This window comes from Tenrec ecaudatus, chromosome 6 (assembly GCF_050624435.1).
Source record: "Tenrec ecaudatus isolate mTenEca1 chromosome 6, mTenEca1.hap1, whole genome shotgun sequence".
NCBI classification, from domain to species: domain Eukaryota; kingdom Metazoa; phylum Chordata; class Mammalia; order Afrosoricida; family Tenrecidae; genus Tenrec; species Tenrec ecaudatus.
In genome coordinates, this window is record NC_134535.1 from 160216042 (window position 1) to 160241615 (window position 25574).

The window sequence follows — 25574 nt, forward strand, 5'->3', positions numbered from 1 at the left end:
TAGCGATTGACTTAGAAAAAGATGCGCTCACTGCCAAGAAGTCCGTTGGACTCAGGGAGAAACTACAGGACAGAGTAGAACTTCCCTCTTTAGATTGTTTTATCGAGCGCTACATCAGAATCATATCATTTGGAAACCCCATAATGTAACCAGTCTTTAACCTAAACACTTCTTTGGACTTAAAGCTGAAACATCCTGGTATGAGCAGAAGCAGGGGCCTGCTATGTCCAGGTTATGTCATAGATTTGGACGTAGTGGACTATGGTTCAAATCTCTTGCTTTTGAGGTTGTCCCATAATGGGCAACTTAAGACTACCACATACCATATATACTCGAGTAGAAGCTGACCCGACTATCAGCCGAGGCACCTAGTTTTACCACAAAAACGGCATTAAAAATGTATTGAAAAACTCCGCGTATACCCAAGTATATGCTTTCTTTTTCAAACCTTCTTTACTTTTTGTGGCATGTCTGAGTCCTACAGACATAATTTGGCCTTAGGGAATGAATGTGATGGAAAAGTTTGCCTTGTATCTAGCCCTCATTGCTTTCTTAAAAGTGTTCAGTTGCTTTTACATTTTTTAACCTGTGTCAAGTGATAATCCCATTTTAGTCTAAAAAACTTTCTTAGGCATATATTTCCCTTTCTCAATAGGACCTTAAAATCAACACTGTTGACTAGATTAATGATACTATTATTAGAATTATCAAATGTCTCGTGAAAATTACTTATTTTTCAACAAGCTGATGGTGATACCTCTAATGAAGCCTACGGATATAAACTTTAGGTATACAAACAGATTTTGAGTGATCACTTAATCATAACCCAAGTCTAAGAACAATTAGCTCGTACCATGTAGCTCCATAGTTTCCCTCCTTATGTGATCACTGAAGATGAGTGCTATAGCAAAGTGTGGTGAAGAAATCAGATGGTGCCAGCTCTCAGAAACAATCGCTTCTGGGGTCTTAAAAGATTACCTTAATGGACACGGGGCCTCTACTCAAGTACTCCCTCAATGCAAGAACACTTTGTTCTATTACACTGCCATTCTATGATGCTCACCTTCCCGACACAATTGCTGAAGACAAAGCAGGTGTATAAGTAAATGTGGTGAAGAAAGCTGATGGTGCCCGGCTATCAAAAGAGATAGTGTCTGGGGTCTTAAAGGCTTGAAGATAAACAAGCGGCCATCTAGCTCAGAAGCAACAAAACCCACATGGAAGAAGCACACCAGTGTGTGTGATCATGAGGTGTCGATAGGATCAGGTATCAGGCATCAAAGAACAAAAAGTCATATTCTGAATAAGTGGGGAGCCAAAGCCCATCTGTAGGCAAGTGGACATCCCCTTACAGAAAGATCACAGGGAGGAGACAAGCCAGTCAAGGTGCAATATAGCAAAGATGAAACATACAACTTTCTTCTAGTTCTTTAATGTTTCCTCCTCCTTACCCCCACTATCATGATCCCTTACAAATTCTACCTTACAAATCCAGCTAGAACAGAAAATGTACACTGGTACAGATAGGAACTGGAAACAGGGAATCCAGGACAGATAAACTCCTCAGGACCAATAATAAGAGTAGAGATAACAGGAGGGGAAAGGGAAGGTGGGGAACAAGGGAGGAACCAATCACAAGGATCTACATATAACCTCTTCCCTGGGGGACTGACAACAGAAAAGTGGGTGAATGGGACATCGGACAGTGTAAGACATGAAAAAATAATAATTTATCAATTATCAAGGGTTCGTGAGGGAGGGGGGAAATGAGGAGCTGATACTAAAGGCTCAAGTAGAAAGAAAATGTTTTGAGAATGATGATGGCAACATATGTACAAATGTGCTTGACACAATGGATGGATGGATGGATTGTGATAAAAGATGTATGAGCTCCCAATAAAATGATTTTTTTTAAAAAAGCTTATCTTAAAACAAGCAGCTATCTAAGTGGGGTATCAGGTAAGTTCACATGAAAGGAGCACACCTACCCAAGTGACTCAAGAATTGTAAACAATAAATCTAAGCTCAGAGGAGGGGATTTTATTAAGGTTGAAAATTAAGAATCCAGAACTGCATGTTGAATGTGTCTCTGCAACATTTCAAACTCAATGGGGTGTAATCAAGTAAGCAGTTAGGCATTGAAGTCTGAAGCGGTTTCTCTCCACATAGTATATACCTCTCAAACAGGTCACCAGAGACATTAACATTGATGATGATGAGGAATAGGAAGAACAGCGATTACTGGGCTCTCTTGGGGAGTCTGTAAATATGGAGACCAGGGGGAAATGTGTCTGCTCCAAATGCCTTAGGACCTGAGGAACTAGTCAAAGTAAGGTCTTAAAGCTCCTCAGAGGTCCAAAGGGCTAATATATTTGACTGCAATAGTTATATAAGAGTGGTCTCAAACTGCTGACCTTGCATTTAGTTGTGCAGCACAAAACCCACTATGCCACCAGGGTTCCTAGAGGTGGGGGGAAATGCATATCAACTGAGAGGCTGGTGTTCCATTTCAGCTGGGTTAATGTTGCCCAACAACCCTATGGTTTTCGTTAGCTTCCACATCGCTCTTGTGCTAGTTACATAATCTGTTGTCAATTTGAGACTCTTAAGAGTGAAGGGGCACAAGCAAATGTGTTGAAGAAAGCTGATGGTGCCCGGCTATCAAAAGAGATAGTGTCTGGGGTCTTAAAGGTTTGAGGGTAAACAAGCGGCCACTAGCTCAGAAGCAACAAAGCCCACATGGAAGAAGCACACCAGCCTGAGTGATCACGAGGTGTCAAAGGGATCAGGTATAAGGCCTCATCAGAAAAAAAAAAATCTTACCACAGTGAATGAAGGGGGAAGTGCAGAAAAAAAAGAGTGAAGGGGTGGAGTTTAGCCTGTCAATCAGGTCGCAGTTTGATGACCTCATTTGGAAGTGCTATGAAGATACATAGCTCGCTGGAGGTGGGACACACACACACACACACTCCCTGCAAGACATTCCTACGGATAAGACACATGGAGCCACCCTAGAGCCCTGGAGCTGGAGGAGCCCCATGGAGACCCATGCCAGCGCTGAGATGCTTCCACTGCCACTGGATCCACAGGACTTCCCACCCACTGGCCTGTAATCTTTCTGCATTTGGCATCATTGCCCATATGTCTTGATACCAATCGATAAATTCCTCTTCAGACTCACAAAGCATATGCAATGATCTGGACGGGGCTGGGATGTTTTCTCAATACTTAATTGCTTTTGTCGAGAAAGCTCTTTCTTACACACGAGTATCTATGAATTTGTTTCTCTAGTCTACCTGAACTAACACAACTCTTTTGTATGCCAGCTTCAAGGTTTTAGCAGTCTCTCTGGATGATTTTGTCTCTAACTTCACAAGAGAAATAAAATTATTGACCTCTTGCAATCGGCACCTATTCATGTCTCCTTCCTATCTCAAATCCTACCCACAATAGCCCTCCCCACCACCACATTCAGTCTACCCTCCCTTCCTTGGTATTTTCCACTCAATGTTTTTTTTTTTAAGCCAACTTCACTGCCATCGAGTTGCTGCCGACTCATAGTGACTGTCTAAGAAAGGGTAGAACTGCTCTTGTGAGTTTCTGAGACTGTCACTGTTAGGGGAGTAGAAAGCCTCATCTTCATCCTGCACTCAGAATGCTCAAATCTTTACATTTAAATGTAATCATTCTTCCCTTCACAATTTCTTGAGCATAGGAGATTTGGATAATTAGCACAGTGTAGGCTTCGAATTAGTAGTAAATACATAGAAAAGTAAGCAAATGAAACTGCAACCAACCGAGAAAAGCAATTACAATTTTTCAGAAAGCAATAGGTTGTATAGGACAAAATAAACAAACTAACAAAACAAAAACAAAATAATCATTTACTACCTAGCTCAGTTGTATATAATAGTGTTCTCATATTCTTAATAACATCAGCATTATGTACCGGGAGGTTGAGAAACCGTGTGGTAGAAGGTGAGTTAAACTCGGCTTCTAGAATTGGAAATCAGGTATAGGGCCTGAGACTGAGAGTAGGAATCGGTATGAGAGACATGGAGATAAATGTCAAAACAATCAGTCCAAAGATTGAAAACATTTTCCCTTGGCAAGGGGCGAAGAGGGGAGGTAGATGCCCTTGGGCAGGCACCTTATAGAACTGCTGGCTCAACCACGTTTCTAGCATAAACCTTGAAAACAGGAGTGGGGACAGAAAAAATGACACATGGCATGCAGACAAGTGTTAAATTAGTCTGGGGAGAGCTAAAGTGGGAGCTGACTGATGGCAGCAGAGCCTGGAGGTGAGTGCACCGGGGGTTAATGGGCTTCCTGGCCAGAGCAAGGCAGCTACATCCCCCCCATCAGGGCAAAAGCCAGATCAGCCAGTTGGCGAAAGTGCTAAAATCCAAGCTAGGCCCACCGGCATCAGGGCCAAGTAGCTGTCCTAACTTAAGAAGTGTATCCCCATGTGACCTCCTCCCTGGGAGAGGGACGGCAGAGAAGTGGGGGGGAGGGAGACTCCGGATAGAGCAAGATATGACAAAATAACGATGTATAAATTACCAAGGGCACATGAGGGAGGGGGAGCGGGGAGGGAGGGGGAAAAAAAGAGAGGACCTGATGCAAAGGGCTTAAGTGGAGAGCAAATGCTTTGAGAATGATTGGGGCGGGGAATGTATGGATGTGCTTTATACAATTGATGTATGTATATGTATGGACTGTGATAAGAGTTGTATGAGCCCCTAATAAAACGTTTAAAAAAAAAAAGTATATCCCGAGTTGTTCCTGAATTGTGAACTTACTTCCCTCATCAATTCCTGAATTTCGATCCTGGCCCGCTGTGTGTGGCCATTGCCGTGCATTACCAAACCCAGCAGAGCAGAGACTGCAGTTGATGTCTGCCTGACCCCCTAACTCACAGGAATCAGTTTTTGGAAAGTCAGGTGTGGTCAGACGCCACCAAGCCAATTGTACAAGCCTAGTAATTGCTTTGTCTAGGTTTAGAATTTAAAATGACTTACACACTCGAGTATAAGCCGAGTTTTTCAGCACATTTCGCATGTCGTTTTGTGGTAGAATTCGGTGCCTCGGCAGATATTTGGGTCTGCTTAAACTTGAGTATATATGGTACCCTCGATTTCTAAGTTCTAGCTGCGACGAGGCGCCCGGGTGGAAGAGAGGTTTTAAGCATTTGGTCACTAATGCAAAGGGCCCTGAGGAGTGGCAGCACTGGGAACCTCATGGAGTTGTCCTGTTCTGTCCTTTCGCATCGCCAAGTCAACCTTAACTCCATAGCAATGGGTTTGGTTTGGTGGGACTTCCATTACTGCTGTTGCATCATCTACAGACCTCTGGATTCCTGTTCGAAACGACCAGGTATTCAGAGGGAGAAGGGAGACTTTCTACTCACCGTCAGCCTCGGAATCCACAGTGGGAGTTCTGCCTGCCTCATAGGGTTACTGCGAGTTAGGACCTGTGAGTAATGTTTTAATGGGAACTTGTAGGACCTTTATTTCTAGGGTTCTGAAAAGGCCACCACAATAGTCTCAGAATAGGTATCTTTTCACCCATTTTCCTGGCCATTCGGTGAGCGATTTCAATGCGGGAATGCGTTGCCATTCAGTTATGGGTAATTTTCATATTTTTTAACTTCCCAGTTCATTTTTTCTGGAAACTCCTGTATTATTTAGATGCTTTAACTTACGTTGGTTTCCTGTTTTTTTTTATTTGGTCTTTGTTTTTAACTCCACTTTCTGGATGTTTCTCAACTTAATCTTCCAACAGTTCTGTTAACTTCTCTCATGCTTTTAAATTCGTCACCAATCTTTCTTTGTCTTATTATCAGCCATAGTATTTTATGGATCCATAGTCTTTTCTGAATATGTTGTTTTTAAAAATGTTTTCTCCAAGTTGATCTTTCCTGATAAAAGTTTAATTAGCTAGCTTCACAGGGAACTCTTCAAATGCTGGCGATAGAAACTTCATTGCCCCGGCGGCCTTTCGCCTGCCATTATTGTACACACTCTAGCCACAGACTCACGTCCCTTTCCCTCCCAACTTTTCCTACCTCTGTTATATAAGTACTTTCAGTGTCATGGAATGACAGTATTTTGGCTGAGCCATTACTATCATCTCATATTAAATAAAAAATTGTAACATTAAAGGATTAGGGCAAAGAATGTACAGATGTGCTTTATACAATTGATGTATGTATATGTACGGATTGTGATAGGAGTTGTATGAGCCCCTAATAAAATGTTTTTTAAAAAGTGTAACATGTATGCCTTGAAGACAAACTGGTGTATAATCTACAAAATACTATGAATTTGTAACACTTCTACTGCAAGGATAATTTTTAACTCAGATACTTTCTAAACACAAGCATTTATTTTTATATAAGTATCTCTGCACTTCTTCTCTACTTGAAACATGCCAAAGGTTTTATTTCACTAATTTTTAAAACATGATCAACACTTAAAAATATACAAATTAATTCCTATTATCTGGCACTTAAAATAGATTAGATAGATAGATAGATAGATAGATAGATAGATAGATAGATAGATAGATAGATAAGGGCACTAACATTTTCCTCTGGCAGTGCCACTCCACAAGAAACTTTTCACCTCAAACTGTAGTCATGCTTGCTACATGGAAGTCTGCAGTAATTTAGCCAGGGGCCAGTTTGAACCCTGTATGTCTAGCATATCTTGCATAGTACATGCCAGGTCCTTAATCAAATTCTTTCAGTAAATAAATAGGTTTGATTGAACTATGGAATGGTAACTGTATTAACTCCCAATAAAATGGTTTGGGGGGAGGCAATAAAGAAAACAAACACACACAAGTGCACAAAATAGTTTCCTCTGATTCACAAAAAACAGATTTCCAGAAAACATGGTCACAGTTCCCTCGATTGCCACTGTTCTCAGAATTCCTCTAAAGGGCACTGAATCCTATAATTAATCCAAATGGAAGATCCTTTTCCTTTCTTTTATCCTGTTATGTGTTAGATAGGGCGAGGCAAGGAATATTGTTTAGGTAAGTGGGAAAATGTATTTTAAAAATAATTTAATATTTTATATAATTTAATATATTTTAATATAATTTTTCTTTTTCATTTAAGTTGCCCAACTCTGAGTTGTCCTCAATATACAAAGACTAATTTGCAATAGTACCTTCCCAAGCAGCCCTAGCCCACGCTACACATCCTCATCCAACAACACCCTGCTTGCTTACCTGAGCCACGTCCTAAGTTGCTCGAGCCGCAGAATGTGACAGGGACATGATGAGGTCCATTTTGGGGCTATGAGATAAAAAGTGGTAAATTTCAAAGGCAGGGTGGATGCCATGTCCACTCCTCCATCTGCCATCAGGACCCCCTAAAGTGCTATACAGCAATACTGTCAAACTACCAGGTCCATGGACATCTAAGTGATAACCTCCCATTGGTGGCTTCTACAGTAGCTTTATTACATCAACCCAGCATCCCCAGGCACAGTACCAGCTCCCCATTCCCCATCTCTCACCTACCTGTTTCCCTTTTCCATCCATTAAAAAAACAAAACACGTTGCTATCAAGTAAATTCTGACTCATAGCAACCCTACAGAACAGACTAGAACTTCCCCCAAAGGATCTTCGAGGCTGTAAATCTTTATAGAAACATACTGCCACACCTTCTTTCTGCAGGGTGGCTGGTGGTTCTAACTGCCAACCTGCTAGAAGGCGAGTGCTTCAATCACTGCACCACCAGGTCTCCACTTCTCTTCTGGAGTGGCGGCCCACGTCTACTTCCCCTCGATAACTTCCAATCTTCAGACCTACTTGGTTGCTTCATTATGTACTAGTCCTTGTAGGCATTACATAGTCTCTGTTTAAATAGTGTACGCTGAGGCTCATGACCCTCCATGATGAAAAAAAAAATCTTATTTTTGATATTCAAATTATCACCCTAGACGTTAGGTCTCACTGTTGGTGTGTCCTGTGAACAGCATCGAGCTGACTAAAAGGAGGGAAAAGAAGAAAGCTGAGAAACAACAGCGCCAGAGCCGGGTGTCACACAGAGGTGTGCCAGTACTATAATGTCAGTTTAATTGTAATAAAAGTTTAAATACATAAATTTTTTTCTTTATTAAAAAAACAAACAAACATTTCCCACTTGCCCAACCTGATGCATAGGAGGAGGGACAGACGGAAACTGGCTACTTATAGAGGTGTTGGAGATATGGCAGATCCAACTCTAGCTGGTTTCTTCTTCCATAAAAACGCTCTAGGTGCATTCCGAGTCTCGGGTGAAAGAGTCTGCCCACACTGGCTTTCGTTCGGTCCGTGGAGCCCACAGCAAGGCCTTTTGTACCAGGGAGCAAAGCGTGCTCATCTTGGCTTCAGAAGACAAGGAAGAGTAGGGCTTCGTGTCTGGGCAGCACTATGTGTTCCACGGTGCGTTCCATGGCGTGCACCTGCTCCGGGGAGGCAGTCAGGAAGGCCAAAGGCCCGATTCTCTGTTCCGCGCAGGAGTGGCACAGGTGGCCACCCTTGTTTTCCTTCCTGTTGCTCTGCAGTGATGGATAAAGGGGGAAAGACGTTCCATCAAGAGGCTGTGAGTGAACCGTCATGGCTGCCAGGGGACCATGCATTCATTCTGAACCGGATCTTTCCAGACTGTGCAAGCCCTCTGAGCGAGCACTTCCCGGGGCACCTTGATCTAAGGGAAGCGCAACTCTGTCGTTCCATTCCCTCAGCACAGAACCCAGAACTTATCGAGTGAAGGCAGAGAGAATCAAGAAAAGCTTAACTGGGGTCCCCAAGTAAGCAGCTCTCCTTTTATCTGTCTGGTCACAACCCAGCCTTGTCCTAAGGCCTTAGCACTCCAGTCCAGACGGCAAAACCCAGCCCTTGATACACAGAGATCTGACATCTCACATGCCTCACAGACCAATGACCTCTAATACAACGCCAAGGAATCCACCGACAAATTTCTCTCTCGTCTCCCTCACCCATGGTCCACATGGCCACATAGCTCACATGCAACAAAACACAGAGGACTGACAAGCTCTACATAAGACGCAAGTTGCCTCAGCAAACCACGTACGTAAGTGATGGGGAGCTTCTTCATTGTGAGCACGGTATCGACCGGAATGGGATTGTTGCATTGTCCCACACAGCAGCGAACCACTCCTGTTTTTAAGACATCACTTGTCAGCTCTGCTTGCAAGAAGTACTCCTAAGAAGGGAAGAGGGAGAAAGAATCATCGCAATTCTCCTGGGGGCTCCAGTAGCCAAGGAGCGTTAAAGCACTTGTTAGACACAATGGAGAAAGTCTGGACTGCTCGGTTTTCCTGTTAAGTTGACCCAAAGGGAAAAACATGTAAAACCGTCTACAAACATCTTCTTGGGAAAAGAGCTCGTTTGGGTTTTGGGGTTTTCTTTGTTTTAAAGAGGTGTAATGGACAGGCTACAATGACACCTCAGGAGTATTTATGGTTTCCTCATGCTGATCAATCCTAAACTGAACAATAACTTTAAAATTACATTGTATATATTCACTTTACAACACAAGTAGGCTGAAGCAACCGGCACCCTGCTGGTGAGTCTATTCTGACTCAGCGTAAACCTCGGGAACAGAGCAGAAGTGTTCCGGAGGTTTCCAAGGCTGGGTGTCATGGGGGATGCAGGCTGACATGTCTTTCCCCTACAGGGTGGTTGGTGGGTTTGAACCATCAACCTTTTAAATGGCAGTTGAGCACTTTAACCACTGTGCAACTCAGGTTCCAAAATGACATAGAAGGTCTTATCCAAATTGTCCCTGAATACTTCTTGACTTCCCAAGGCTTCAGTTACACTAGAGAGCAAATGATGTAACTTCTTTAAGCGTCAGTTTATTTGTAAAATGCAGATAGCACACCGAGCCTAACTCATAGTTCACAACATGGTTTCATATCCTAAAGTATCAGCCTCACTCCACAGGGTCCTCAGGATCATTTTTGGTGTGGGTGAGACTCGGCTGCTAACCACAAGGTCAGCAGTCTGAATCCACTGGCTGCTTCTCGGTAGAAAGGCGAGCTTCCTCTTGCTGTAAAGTGTTAGTCTCAGAAACTCACAGGGGCAGTTCTACCCTGTCCTACACGGTTGCTCTGAGTCAGTACAATTCAGTGGCAGAGAGTTTGGTGAGTTTTGGTCTTCTGAGCCAGAGGGGCCTTGGTGATGCAATTGATTAAAGCACTCCATGGAAGAAAGAAGTAGTAAGCACCCAGAACGACTGACGGCCTTTGAAATGCTACGGCACCAATCCACTCTGTCCTAAAGAATCACTATCAGTCACAATCAGCTCAGAACTAGTGGTTTGGGGGTTTAGGCTTTTCTGAGCAAAAGTTAGTTAGCCATCTCTTAAAAAGGATGTCCCCAAGTTTATTTTGTCCTGGGCTGTGATAAAGAAAAAGCAGAACTTGTCCCTCATGCAAAGTCTCTCAGACTTATAAACATCTGTTCACACGCCTGGACACGCAACGTCCAGGGTTTCCTCAGAGAGCTGTAAGTGCCCCTGTGGGAAAGCTGGTGTTCCCGTCCCGGGCGGGCCCAAGCAGAAGGGAAGTATTTCTCAGTTATGCATTTTCTCTTAGGGTAAAGCACATTTTCCCAGTAAAGCACATACACTAACCAACTGAGACGCTTCAATGACGTCTGAAAAGCTTGTCTGACTCTCATAGGAAACTGGGGAGACTCCACACCTCTGGGAAAACCTGGAAAGTCTAGAAAGTCACACGTGCATTGGCCCTTTGCCCAGAAATCCTACTTCAAGGAACGGACCCAGGGATGCACTGGCAGAAGCGCACAATGACTGGTGCGTTAGGCTGTGCCGTGCAGCAGAATCACTAAAAGCAAAAGACAAGCAGGCACCAATGTTGGTGTGGGAGGGGCCGCACATACCCCCAGTGGGACACCAGCAGGCCGTAATGGGAGTGAGGAAGCGTTCTGTAACTGATACAGAATGGTTTCCATGAAAGAGGGAACCGATTACAAGGATCTACTTGTGACCTCCTCCCTGGGGGACGGACAACAGAAAAGTGGGTGAAGGGAGACATCGGACAGGGCAAGATACGACAAAATAATAATTTATAAATTATCAAGGGTTCATGAGGGAGGCGGCAGTGGGGAGGGAGGGGAGAAAGTGAGGAGCTGATGTCCGGGGCTTAAATGGAGAGCAAATGTTTTGAGAATGAAGAGGGCAATGAATGTACAAATGTGCTCTACACAATTGATGTATGTATGGATTGTGATAAGAGTTGCATGAGTCCCTAATAAAATGTAAAAAAAAAAAAAAGAACACAGCAATGACAATAAAAATAAAAACCAGCCCCGCCCCGCCGCCGTGGCTGCTCGTGGGGTGCCTCGGGGAGTGCGCATTCGAGGGCTGGCGGCCGGCTGGTGGAGAGCTGCGGGCAGTGGTGAGGGCCTGGCGCGGGCCCTGCAGGTAAAGGTGATGGAACCCCAGGAGAATGGCCTGATGGAGCTACCAGATTATGAGCATGTGGAAGATGAAACGTTGCCTCCTTTCCCACCTCCAGCCTCTCCCGAGGGAGAAGATGGGGAAGTTGCTGCGCCCCTCGATGGAGAGCTGGAGGGAAGAACACCTGTCCCTGTGCCTCCAAGAGGAGAGTGAAGAGGAACATCCCCAAGCTGATGCCCAGAGGTTAATTTCAGAGCGAGGCCTTCTGACCTTACGGCGTGTGTTTGATAAGACAAAATTCAAAGGCTGAAGACTTGAAGAAGCTAATCAGACACATGGAGCACTGGGCACATAGGCTCTTCCCTAAACTGCAATTTGAGGATTTTGTTGACAGAGTCGAAAACCTGGGGAATAAAAAGGAAGTTCAGACCTGTTTAAAATGAATCCGACTCGATCTCCCTATTGTACATGAAGATTTTATTAGCAATAAAGATGAAGGAGGGGACGGTAGTGAGCAAGATGTGCCTGCCACCGACTTAGATCCCTTTATGACGAACCTATCTGAAAGTGAGAGGGCTGCTCCGGAGCCCAGTAGAAGCCTAACGGAAGAGGAGCGACAAAGAATCGAGAGGAATAAACAGCTGGCCTTGGAGAGAAGACAGGCAAAGCTACTGAGCAACAGCCAGCCCCTAGGTGATGACTTGCTCATGGACACCCCGGAGGCCCCTCCTGCGGAGGTTAACACAGACGAAGATCAAACAGAGGGGCCAAGTGGACTGAATAAAGGCATGACAGAAAACCCACATAACGGTGCTGCCAGTACTACAAATGCTGAGGATGAAATTAGTGTGAGAACATGCAGCTGGAACAACGGCTTTAAATGCTGCACCCCGAAGTGTTTGCCAGAGTTGGACAGACTTCAGATTAGAGGTGAAACCTCTCAGTTCCTTGCCATCCAGGTCTGGGGTTGCTGCGTACAATTGACCTCCTTTGAGTGAACGGCACCTGGGTAAATTTTGGTTTCAGGTTTCTGTTTAAAACCTGGTATTTATTTTGGTCATGTATCACTTTCTTACGAACTGGTTAAGTCTTATTTATTCTCTTAAGTGTTTACTTTTTACATAGCTCATTGGGACTTAAAAAGGGATAGTTGTTAATAAACAGTTTCTGCTGCTAATGTAGCATTGGAAAAAAAATAAAAATGAAAACCAATGGCCCCCCTCAAAAAAAAGAATGATTTCCATGTTCGAAAACCGACTGGGGTGACAACTCCATGGCTCTCTCTTTGTAATGTATTTAAGCCCCTGAGTTCTATGGTGAGTGAGTGACGTGTCATTACTAAATGACATGCTAAAACAAACAAGCTCCTGGTGAGTGACAAATGCAAGGTACAGAGTAGTTACAATGCTGGTTTTTGTGGAAAAGGAGAAGAAACGCACAGACGCATGTTGGCTAGGATTTGTAAAAATACTGAAGGATAAATTAAAAACTAAATTTTAAAGATAGCTACAGGGGAAGAGAGAACAGTCTAACGAGGGTGAAATGGACCATCTCTGAATACACCAGTTCCACTGTGGAAATATAAACTATGTTTTCACATATTAAAAAAGAGATAAAGTTAAAAAAAAAAGTTCTCCGTGGGGATTGTTAGCAAATAAATGTATCTCAGTGTATATCCAATTGATGATAAAACCACAGGAGTGGCGGGAGATCTTGCACAAGTGGCTTTGCAATATGACACTTTGATTCGTGGGAACACTTGGGGCAGATTAAATTCTACTCAGTCAATTGCAGTAAAACTTAATAACTATTACCGTATATATTCCTGTATAAGCTGAGTTTCGCTGTACCTTTGTAATGTTTTTTGGTGGTAAAATTAGGTGCCTCCAAAAGGACAAGTACAACATGCATCCACTGAGGTAAGCATAAAAAATGCACAAGGGCACAGGGAAGAAGCTACTGTATACATACATTCCTAGGGTAAGGCCCAGGTAAAATGGCAGGGGGCCACACCAAATCCAGGGATACATATGGTAGCCAACTAAAGAGGAGGGGAGAACAAAATAAGACATGTGTAGCCGGGGGAACAGGGTCTTACCCACCCAAAGGGAGGGTGTTGTTTATAACTCCACAGGGAAAGAGGGACTGGACGTCAAACTGGTGCTCCAAGACAAGAACACAACACACTGGCATGGAGCAGGGGACCCTTGATAGAGACCTAGGGGCCAGCCCATTACCAACTAAGTGGACAGCACCCCTTCACACACCCCCCCCCAACACACACACATTGAAGCTACAGCTCAAGGAGAGGTACGTGTCTGATCAGAGCACACATGAGCAAGCCTGGGAGTGGGGGTGAGGGGGAGAGTGAAGCACATCCTGGCCCACCAAGCCCTGAGGACAATATTTCTGCTCAGAGCAGCCAATCACAGAGAGGACCATAGGTCTGGCCTCACCACGAGACACGACGTTCCTCACTGACCCATAGCACCATGGGGGGCAGCACTGGACACACATGGTGGGAACTGTGCCCGCTCTGACCCCACCACACTGAGACAAGACGCTGGAGGGTGTGCAGCAAAGTAGTAAGGGGAGCAAAGCAATGAAGTCCCTAGGGAACACCAAAATAGACTGTGGGGCCAGGGCATGGCACCCCATCAGACTCAACTGGAAGGACAACAAACAGACCCTGAAATATTTATAGGCTTTTGTTGTTGTTGTTGTTGTTGATGTAGCTATTATTTCATTCTCTATTGTTGCTTTGCTTTGCTTGGGTTTGTGTTTGTGCATATTGTTGTCTCTGCATGTCTATCTGGATGGGATAGGCAGGATAAACAAGCTGGAAGAGAGAACAACCGGAAGAGAGAACAACTGGACGGCAGTTCCTCGGGGACATGGGAGAGGGGGAGGTGGGGAAAAGGAAGTGGTGTTAACAAACCCAGGGACAAGGGAACAACAAATGAGCAAAAATCGATGGCAAGGAGGGTGTAGGAGATCTGGTAGGACTTGATCAAGGACAATGTAACCGAGAGGAATTACTGAAACCCAAATGAAGGCTGAGCATGATAGTGGGACAAGAGGAAAATAAAATGTAGAACAAAACTCAAGTTGCTTAAAAAAGGCCAGACTAACTGGACCAATAAAGAGTAGACGGATCACTTTATGACCGCCTTTGTATTGGGATTGAAGCCATTCCCAGAGGTCATCTTTCTGGCAAATAATAAATAGGCATTCCCTTAACCAATCAACTATCTGAGGCCAAATGGTCAACAGTTACCAAAAGGACAAAAAAGGTAGAGGGGGCAGGGAAGGAGGATAGATGGAAACAGAGGAAAATACTGAGAATGCCGGCACTCTGTGAAAATTATAACCATGGTCACAGAACAATTTGTTTTTATAAAAAACTCGTTTGTATAAAAACTGTTCAAGGGGAACCCAATTTGTTATGTGAACTTTCACCTAAAACATCATAATACTCTGTAAAAAGACAGAAAAGAAACTTAAGGCACACAATAACCAAACATTTGTTTGGATCTTGATTTGAGCAAACCCACTACAAAAGGTGCTTCGGACACAATCATAAAAACATGATTCTGGAACAGGTAATAGAGGCCGCAGGGAAGCATTTACCCAGTTTTTAAAGATAGGTCAATGTGGCTATCATGAACGGCCTTTAAGGGGTGGGGAGAAGCAGGCCCACAATTTTCTGAAGATGCATAGCCAAATATCTATTGGGGTAACCAGCTGTAGGTTGGTTAATCAATATGTTATTTGTGCCGGCTTTTAATATCTCAAAGTTGGCATGATCCAAAACTATATTTAATCCATGTTGTAAAATGGTGTAACTGTTTCTGTTGTTGTTCGGTACCAGTGAGTTTATTCCTATTTACAGTGACCCCAGGTTCAACTGAATGAACACTGCCTGGTCCCGCACCATCCTTAAAATCCTATGTCACTTCCGTGAAAAATTACCAATATCGCAATTTGGTTTGATATGCATGTAACTACTTATTGAACACTATTCCCGTGTCAAAACCATCAAACAAACTTACAGTCAACATTTAGCAAAAATTCACTCAGTAAGTACAGACTAATTGTCCATGAAAACGATCAGCCTGCCTAACCCCTTGGGGTACTGGTTTAGAGATTAATAAAAGCCACGTTTATTGCAAGCCAGGAATCAGCAAATCACAGCTGGCGGGCCTAATCCAGTCCAGTGCCTGTGTTTATGAAAAGTTGTATTGCACCAGAGCCGTGCTCAATTGTTTACAGTGTCTACGCGGCTTCGCCAACTAACTGGCAACAGACAACATACGGCCTGCAAGCCCCAGAACAGTCACCAGCTGCCCATGTGAGGAAAAAGTTTGTGGGGCCCTGCACTAAGCCCCCTCTCAGACCTCCACTGGGCGGTACCAGTGCCATGAAAGATGCGGCTGAAAAAAGACAGGTTTTAATCCCAAGTTCCAACGCTGACCTACCACCACGCGGCAATTAAAGAAAGACTGGTTTGGGAAAACATTTGCCTTCAAATTCCAGAGACATTCTGACAGCTACATGAACCACCCTCCGAGTGGCTGGAAGGGGGAAATGGCAAGAAAGACACTTAAGGCAAAAGCAATAAAAATGCAAGGTCGTCGCTATTGTGCCTCTGCTGGGTGACGGCTCACAGAGAGCAGGCATTTCTAGTTTCTCCCTTTTCAACCCTCATGTTACCTTCATCAAACATGTTTTGTCTTGAAAATGAACCCAAGGAATTTCTGAGGCCTGGCTTTATACTCCCAGTGCCTAGAAAATATTCAACAAGCTTTCGGTAAAGGGTAACAGGGCTTTGCTTACTGACCCTGAGCAACCCTGAGACGCGAACCAACATTTACTAAGACGTGGTTATTTATTTACCCGCTCAGCCCCGCAAATTTACTAAGACGTGGCCATTTAATTATTTATTTATTTTTTTCTTTCTTGTCTCTCACTCTTTGATCATCAGACCAGTGTGCTGCTGTCTTGCCTCAATTTACAGGCTACACTACCTGTGGGACACCTAGCCAGTGGACTGTGTCACTGTAATTTGAGATCCCTTTAAGACCACATGATTGGAATTTACATCTCTTGAGCTGGGGACTGACTGATCATTGGTGACCTGACTGTTGGTGACCTGGCCGACTGTTGGTGACCCGGCTGACTGTTGGTGACCTGGCTGACTGTTGGTGACCTGGCTGACTGTTGGTGACCTGCCTTGCTGTTTGCTGCCTGTGCCCCGTGGTTATTTATTTCCCCACAAATTCCAAAGCCCTTTAGTGGCAATGCTCGGGCTCCTCTGTGCCTCTTCCTCATTTCCCTGAGAGAACGGCACAATGTGGGACACTGAAAAAATCCTCTGCTACACCGAACAGAAACCATGCTTGCCCTGCCCCACCACACCCCACCCCAAGTGCTGAAAACTAACTGAACATTGGAGAAACGAAGAAACAGATGAACATGGCTGAAACATTAAAAAGAAATTTTAAAATCCAATCTGAAAAGAACTCACGTTCTGTTTGGTTAGAACGCTCCTGGTGCTGATAATCTGCTTCTGAATATCAAGAAGCCCTGCTCAAAATCCAGCTCCTGACCTACAGGCCTTCGAATGCTCAGGAGGTGAACCTTGATTCAAACCAAGTCAAATTCTAACAGGATTAAATTAGTTCACACTACCCACGTCTTGGAACCCTGGTGGTGTCGTGGTTAAAGCACTCGGCTGCCTGACCTAAAAGGCACCAGCTGAGACCAAGCAGGTGTCTGATGGGGAGAAGATGCAGCGGCCTGCGTCCACACAGAGTTGCAGCCTGGAGCCCTCGTGGAACCACACCGTCCACTCTGTCTTACAGCGTTGCTATGAGTTGGAATCAACTTGATGGCAGGGTGGCTTTTGGTTTGGTTGATTTGTTTTTGTACCCATGCCTCTTACCCCAGCCAAGGTCAAAATATTTTCCAATGAATTGGTCATGATGAGACGCTTCTTGGCCCGAGTTACTGCAACATACAGTAAATTCCACTCATCCTCAGAAAACGACTCTGGAGAAAGGGGGAAAAAAACACATACACGCTCAAAAGACTGCTTATAAAAAAGTACATTCTTAGCTAAATGCTTCTTACCCCTAACCACCACCCCTACCTCAAGATATGCTGGCAACATATACAAAATGTTCCTACACACACCAACTCTCAAAACGAAACATAAAACCAAAGACTAGCGGCAGAGAATACTGAGGTTTATGGCGTCTTGCTACAATCTGTTCAGGGATTATCCAACACGTGTGGTGTACCGGATACACCACAGCTTCACCGTCCCCGTCCCTCACACCCCTAAACCCAGTGTAGGGACGTCACAGTGTCGGGACTGTGCTCAGTCACGTGGAAACACAATGTGCCCAGACTGCTGGATGGAAAATGTGTGTGCTCTGTACTACCTCCACCCAAGTCACAATAAAAAGTTCAAAAGAATCAAGAGTTTAGGGCAAGGAGCTATTTCTTTCTTTTGGAGCAGTGGTTCTCAACCTGTGGGTCACGACCCTTTGGGGGGTCGAATGACCCTTTCACAGGGGTTGGCAAGGCCCATCGGAAAACACAAATTTCTGATGGTTGGGGGTCACCACCACACGAGGAGCTGTGTTCAAGGGCCGTGGCATGAGGAAGGTTGAGAACCGCTGCTCTGGAAGGAGCACAGAGAGGTCACACCCCCCAACAGAAGGCGAGGCGACACCCTCAGTGAACGCTTGCTAGTGCCGACGAAGAGCGCGGCGGCCCTTACCAACTCTGAAGTGGGGAAGCTGTGCCAGGTTATGCCTAGCACAAGGCACTTTCACAAAATCATCCAGAACGTGCACGGTGTCAAATTCCAAGCCTTTGGCTTTGTGCACTGTGCCCAAAATGTACTCTGCAATGAAAAGAGCAGGCAGTCAGACGGGGACTGGACAGGGAAGGCGGGGGGAAATGTCCCCTGAAGGCCCTAACTCTACACATTTCCTTGTTTGTGGACAACCTCGGGGGCGGGGGAGAGGGGGGCTGGGGGAGTAGAGAAGAAGGACGAAGAGGAAAAACTACAATCAATAAGAAAAATAAGGAATAAGAAGAAATGAGATGCAGAAGAGGAAGAGGCGTAGTACATCTGCGAGCCACATTCCAGAGCTCTCAGCTCTGGTCTACAGATCAAAGGCCAGGCTGAACAGCGTGGCCCCGCCGCCCTGGAGAAGGAGGACCGCTTCCCTGCTCTCTCTTTCTCAATAACCCAACCAAGCCGTCCTGGGCCATGCAGCAGGCAAGAAGCACCTCCTGGGCAGACGATAAGAAGAGCTTTCCTTACCTGCAAAGTCCAGATCTTCGATATGGCATTTTCCTATCCTTTCCACCAGTTCTGGAATCCTGATATTATACTTTTCAACCACCGCAATCTTTGCTTCCAGCTCCTTGTCCTCGGCAGCGATCACATACCTCTTCAAGCCGCTAAAGCCTTCTTTGTGCACCCATCTTCTAATAAATCTGTCCTTAATAATGAGGTTTTCTATGGAGAACGCACACACAGGTTAATATGGTCCGAGCCGCACCAACACACGTTGGTAAGAGCTGCACGTCTGTAAGCAACAGTGTCGTGATGGATGGATGGGTGGCTTTCAAGTGGGGAAATCCAGGTTCTAGTCCTGACTACATCACTAACTTGCTGTGCGTTCCTGGGCAAGTCGGTGCAATGACCTGTGCTTTAGCCTCTCCATCTCCAAACCGCGGTAAAGAACCCTACCCTTGAGCTTCTTACGTACTCCGCGGGGCTGTGAAATAGCGCTGCATCCATGAAAGGAAACATGCTAAGGAGCTGTTAGCCGATTACCACGTGGGGCCCGGGGCAGACAGAAAGACAGGAAGGGGAGACAGCATAAGGGATCAATGTCAGAAAGAAACCTAGCCCTCTGAGAAAAGGATCCAGAAAGAGCTGTCAGTACCTCTGCACACAGGAGGCCTCAGGCACCCCCCTCTTCGTGGGGAGAGAGCACCACTAGCTCCACCCTTCTCCTGGAGGAAAGTGAGACCTCTGACTGAGAACAGCCCACTCTTTTCCCATCCCCGGCCACTTGAGCGCCTCCTTCCACGGCACGACGGCCGGCAGGGTACTCACGTTTCTTCCGTTCTTCCTCTGGCTGAAGGAGGATCCAAATATCAATGATTCTGTCCAATCCAAATGATTTAATCCCCTGAAAAAGTTTTTTGGTGGGATTTTTGTTGTTTTTGTTTTGTTGCTGTATTTTGTTTGCTTTTGTTTCAACAAAACAAAGCCAGTGTAGAGATGGGATTTGGACATGAGACGATTTCTTGGAAACAGACCTCAAACTGTACCCAGAGCAGGAAACTCCACCGAGCACACAGTACCAGGCGACCACGCCACCTGAAACTCAGCCTTCTCAAATTCTAAGCTTTGGCTGCTGCCTCAAACTCTTCCTATGTTTGAAAAAAAAAAAAAGTAAAAAAAGAAAAGAAAAAAAAAAACTAGGTGCACTTTGTTTTCTCACATATAAAGGAGCAATTTAAATCTACCTTCGGGGAACATACAAAGTCTGCCACGAAAAACACGAATGGTATCTGCATAGGGTATACTTACCCTCATTCCTCGTGAGGGGACAACTAGAGCCTATCTAGAGGTCCGGATTCTTCTACATTTTAAAGGTGAGAGGGCCTGAGTGCAGCGTGGCTTAGCCCAATCCCACCTAAGGCGTGTCTGCTGGGGGCTGTGCTCCAGCTCTGGACAGAGCCAGGGCACGAACACATGAGAGAGAGACAAGCCCCCCCCTTAGCCACCCTCCCCCCCAGGCCTCCCCACGCCCCACCCCCCACACAAGAAGGGATTTATCATCTCTCGGAGCAGAGACACAGAAAACATCGACAGAAAACAGAGACCAAAATAAGACAGTATGCGTTATCATTCGACACCGGATGTAATCGAGCATAACAATACGTACTACAGGCGATAAATGGACGTGTGAGAGGGGAAGAGAACAACTTACTTTTCATTATGCCCAACATGGACGATATTCCAAAAGTACTATTTTCTTACAATGAAAAGCTAAATTACGCTATAGTCACTGGATGAAAAATTACAAAGTCATTACAGTAGCAACATGACAGAAAATAGGTGCTGCGTGAAAAATAGCATACTTTTTACGCACACTATAATTGCAATTAGGTAGAAGTATACATCTATAAGGACAAAGACAAAGAGACTTAGGGAAAATGAAAATCATTATACAAAAAACTTAAGATTTGGGGTTGCTCTCTTTTTTTATTTTCCTTTCGGTTCCCCAAATATCTATAATATGGCCATATCTTTATAAATAAACACGGGAAAACTGTAACATCTTTTGATTCTGATTCACTTACCATAGGGATTGAATGCTTAGCCCAAAGTAGGCCCTCAAAAATACTCTCGGAAGTGAATGTATGAATAAACTTTAGTCAAAGAGTTACAAATGCCATGTATGTATCAGTTCATCCTCCTAACCTCCCAGTGAAACAGGTAAAGAAAAAGGCATACTTTTTTACCTTAGAGAAGGAGAGAACGAGGCACACAGAAGTTGTGACTTGCTCCAAGCCACACAAGTTAGTGACAGAACCAGAGCTAGAACCCAGGTGTTCAGAGTCAACACACTGAAAGGCAGTATGATACTTCTCAGGCCATTGTTATCCCAGTCATCCTTTCAACAATGGACGACACACACCAGAGATTTTTCTGGTAGGAACCCAACAACCAGCAGCCTCAATCACATAGGGAAAGCTAAAAAGAGCATTTGGGTTTTCTGTTTGCTTTGATTTTTTCGCTCTGCTTTTTAAAGGGCGAAAGATCAGCTGCTCGGCTGTGACTGATCTGACTTTAGAGTATAATCGGAATGGCCCGGGGGTAAAGACGTCAGTCACAGCTCAGCTGGTGAAAATGCTCGGCGCCTCAAAGGCGTTCATGCAGAAGAATCCTAAATAAGTTGGACATTTTCACTGGATCTACTCATCTGCGTGTAGCAGTCAACAGAAAGTGACTCTTACCCCAATCAAGTGTATCTTTGAAGGTGTGTCTCCGTCAGTCACGCGAACAGCCTCATCAAACACATTGGCATTTGTCCGGGACAACAGGGCCACTTGCCCTTTTGTGTCACCTCTAATGCCACCTTTGGGGAGAGAGTGGACATGTGATGGTAAATCAAGATGGAGAGGAAAAGTGCTGTGTGTAACAAAGAAAAGCAGAGCCCTTACTCTCGTTGGTCCCTCCGACCAGGGTCTTTTTCCTTACTCGCTTGCAAACATCCAAGATAGTGGCTCCCACATAAGCGATTTCTACACCAAACCGAAAACTCTGTTGGGAAACAACAGAGCGACAACAGTTAGAAAACCCCTCCGATGCAGGTTAGCGTATTCCTACCCTTGCCAAGTCCTGACCTGGCCAAACCCAACTAGTTGGTCCTGACTCACCCAACACGGAAAAACTTGGGAAATTCCCACTTGTAAAATCACTTGTTCCCTGGAAGGTTGGTAATCATATTTCCAAATGCCAAAAATAGCTTTCCCTAGCTATGGAGCCTCAAGGGGCTGGGGTGGGTGGGTGAGGTGGTGGTGGTGGTGCAGTAGCTGCAACTCCCAACTGGTAACCAAAAGGCAGGTGGTGTAGTCAGCTCCCCAGTGGGATCGTTAAGACTTCTCAAATCCACATCTTGACAATGTTACCACTGGAGCTTTCACTGTGATCGTATCATCGTATCACTAACTTGAACTTATAGTTCAGAAACCCAAACTTCATGCTGAACCTACTTGGTCTACCCCCTGTCAAATCCTCTGTCACCCCTCTCGTCAGACGACTCAGGCCCACTCCCACTCGCCCACGGCTCAGCTACAAGGATGGACTCAGGCCCACGTCTACTGATACTTTCCCTAGCTACACAGGGAGAAGCCAATACGTTGACAGGAAAGAGGGGAGAAAGAGCCCTAAGTACGTTTAGAAGAACGTAGAAGAACTGCATTAGGGAGAAGCAATCCCTGGGAAAGGACATTGTGTGTGGTGGTGAAGTACAATCGGAAGGCCGTCAATGAGACCAGCCTGACACAGTCACTGCAGCAATGGGCTCAAACCACAACTGGGAGGACGGCACAGGACCCCAGGCGCGGCGGGGGGGGGGGGGGGGTGTCGCTCAAAATGTAACTACATTGTTGAAAATTTCAGTGAGAAGAGTAGCACTCGTTAACATGTTTTCTAATCTCTGTAGTGATTAGCTGATGGAAGGCAGTGGTATTCTCTTATTTGTATCTGCGCTCAAGTTGCCACGACGTCTGTTTGAAGTATATACAGGGAACTCAGCCTCACGCAGACATGCAGCTAAGAAAGGGAGGAATGTTAAAAACCTATTCAGGTAACATTATTCTTTTTTTAATTATTCTTCTTTGATATTACAGTAAAACTCAGCAATGGTTTTACAGAGGCCAGTTACAATGAACTGTTTGTACTTGTCCTGTTATAACCTCCTCGTCTCTCTGCCCATCACAAGGATCCTTTACCATCCATAACACAGTAATATCATCCAATGGTAACCAGAATGCATCAGTCACTGAGTTGTACAGGACTCGCAAAGGTTGACCCACTTCATCATTCAACATAAGCTATCTTTCAAAAACTCATGTATGTTGATATCCTTACTGATCTCATGATAAGATTCTCTGTGGGACGTTATCGAGCTCATGGTAGCAAATACGAATTTTCCAGAATTGATATTTTTCTCTTCAAATACCAAGACTTTTAGCTCTGGCCACAGATACTGTCAATTGGTTTCTGTAGAGTCGCAGACTCATTTCAGTCATTTCTGAGAAAATGCTATTTACGCCTGAATACCCTGTGTTGGTCTGTCAGTTACTTCACATAAAGAAATGATATGACAAGAGAAAATTAGCCAGTTCAGCTCACCACTCAGTCACAATGGTACTTGTCCTCAGGCAACCATCATATGCCAATACCCAGTTTTTTGTATGTACTTCCCATGTCATCACAGAGAGGAACAGGGAAATACTCAAGAATTGTTAAAATAAAAATAATATAAATATAAAATAAATAAAAATAGTACTGTATATACTCATGTATAAGCCGAGCTTTTCAGCATATTTTAATGCAGTTTTTGTGGTAAAATTAGGTGCCTCGGCTGACTTTCGGGTTGGCTTATAGTCAAGTATATACGGTAATTTACAATCTAGCAAGGGATCATGAGGGTGGGGGTAGGGGGGTATAAAGAGGAGCTGATACCAAGGGCTCAATAGAAAGCAAATGCCCAGAAAAGAATGAAGTCTACATATGAACAAACATGCTTAGTGCAATCGATGTATGGATTGCAACAAGAGTTGTAAGAGCTCCCAATAAAATGATCTTTTAATAATAAAAAACAGAATTATTACTATCAGTCATTCTTGTGGTAGCAAAAAACATTCTTAAATGAACGCTGTGTTTTTTAATTATGCAGAGTGTGTGCAGTCAAGGCTACAGAGGTCGTTTGCTGATAAAGCTTTGACTACTGGTACAGAGCCAGCAATTTCACCCACTGTCGCCTTATACCACCAGAGCTAATGGCAACACGGTGAAAAGGGCAAATAACGATTACGAAAGCAGCCTTTACCTTGAAAATGCCTTTGAAGACCACGTTTTGAGAATCCCTGTTGAGCAGCAAGCATTTGTAACACACTGAGAGCCTAGTAGCATAAACGCCTTGTATGGTGCCTGGAGCATAGGACACACTGAAAAACGGGAGGGACATACAACACTCACTTGCTTACATATCAAGGGAACTTGGAAGCAGAAAGCTGTTACCTGGGTGAGATAGAAGACGTGAGTATGTGGGACTGTAAACAGAGCATTGACTGCACCTCGGAAGGTATAGATCTGCTGGTGTGGGTCCCCTACAAAGATCTTCCCACACGGCTGAGAGAGAACTATGTTCATGATAGCTGCAACAAAAGAAGAGGGAAAATAGGTCTGAAGGAAGTCCAACACGCATAGCAAAGATGAACAATATTTAAGAAAGGGAAGGATGAAAATGTTTTCAATAGAGCTAAGCTAAGGCACACTAAGCAACAAAGTGGTCATCCTCTATAGGACGGGCATGCTCAATCAAAGGAAATCATATTCTCATGGAGAATGCAAATTAGCTTTAGCCCTGGAAAAAATGACTGCGTCTAAGACACCACACTGGCATTTATGAGACAAATTGTCTTCTTTTCACTATTGTAATATAAAATCTAAAGGAGACCTAGAAGACCACATTCACGATACTGTGTACATTCCAATAGCCATAGGAGAAATGTACAAGATAGATTTTTCACTCCAAATTGACGACTTCTCTCCATTCAAACATGAGTCTAGGCTACGACTGTCCTGAGAACCAGCTGACCCATCCTTAGTAAATAACCCAAGCAAAACATTTGGAGGAAAATAGCAAAGTATCATTTGCTCTTCTTCTTTATCAAAAATAAGAATAATCAACTGATTTCATACGTGTCCTCTTACATAAGCATGAAGCTGTTTCTATGTATTTGAGACTACTGATGTCCTGAATAGTTTATCACCTGGGGTACAGTCCTGGGCCTCATCCACAAAGATGGCGTCAAAGGAGGCAAGCAAAGGCTTGCTCAGCTGCCAGAGTTTCAAATAGCCTAAAAGAAAGGAGCGGAAGCATCCTAACTCATAAGTAAGGCAGTTATATATATTTAAGTCATTTTATTGGGCTTGTACAACTCTTATCACAACCCACACATACATCTATTGTGTCAAGCATATTTTTTACATTTGTTGCCATCCTCGTTCTCAAAACATTTGCTTAATACTTCAGCCCTTGGTTACAGCACCTGATTTTCCCCTCCCTCCCCCACCTTCCCTCCCTCACGTGCCCTTGATAGTTTATAAATTATTTGGTCATGTCTTACACTGTCCGCTGTCTCCCTGTTGTTCCTGCCCAGGGAGGGGGTTATATGTAGCTTATTGTGATCGTTTCCCCCTTTCTCCCTCACCTTCCCCTTCCCCTCCTAGTATCTCTACTCTCATTGTTGGTTCTGAGGGGTTTATCTGTCCTGGATTCCCTGTGTTTCCAG

At 44.5% G+C, this 25574-nt stretch overlaps 1 protein-coding gene and 1 pseudogene across 2 annotated transcripts in view; one reads left to right on the forward strand and one right to left on the reverse strand.

The window, feature by feature from the left end:
• Positions 1-7177: 7177 nt before the first annotated feature.
• The window catches only part of FBH1 (F-box DNA helicase 1), a 50089-nt gene continuing 31692 nt past the window's right edge, over positions 7178-25574 (reverse strand). Inside the window, exons 12-21 of one of the 2 annotated variants that reach the window (XM_075552426.1) lie at positions 25053-25139; positions 24298-24434; positions 21711-21810; positions 21504-21625; positions 19591-19666; positions 18787-18984; positions 18235-18360; positions 17392-17498; positions 9093-9224; positions 8050-8556 (exon numbers count right to left, since the gene is read on the reverse strand). In XM_075552426.1, coding sequence (XP_075408541.1) covers positions 8386-8556; positions 9093-9224; positions 17392-17498; positions 18235-18360; positions 18787-18984; positions 19591-19666; positions 21504-21625; positions 21711-21810; positions 24298-24434; positions 25053-25139 — 1256 coding nt within the window. In that variant the 3' untranslated portion in view covers positions 8050-8385. Of the gene's footprint in view, positions 7307-8049; positions 8557-9092; positions 9225-17391; positions 17499-18234; positions 18361-18786; positions 18985-19590; positions 19667-21503; positions 21626-21710; positions 21811-24297; positions 24435-25052; positions 25140-25574 lie in introns of those variants that run through there. The other variant, XM_075552427.1, reaches the window with a different exon arrangement.
• LOC142450588 (TIMELESS-interacting protein pseudogene) lies at positions 11463-12445 on the forward strand (annotated as a pseudogene).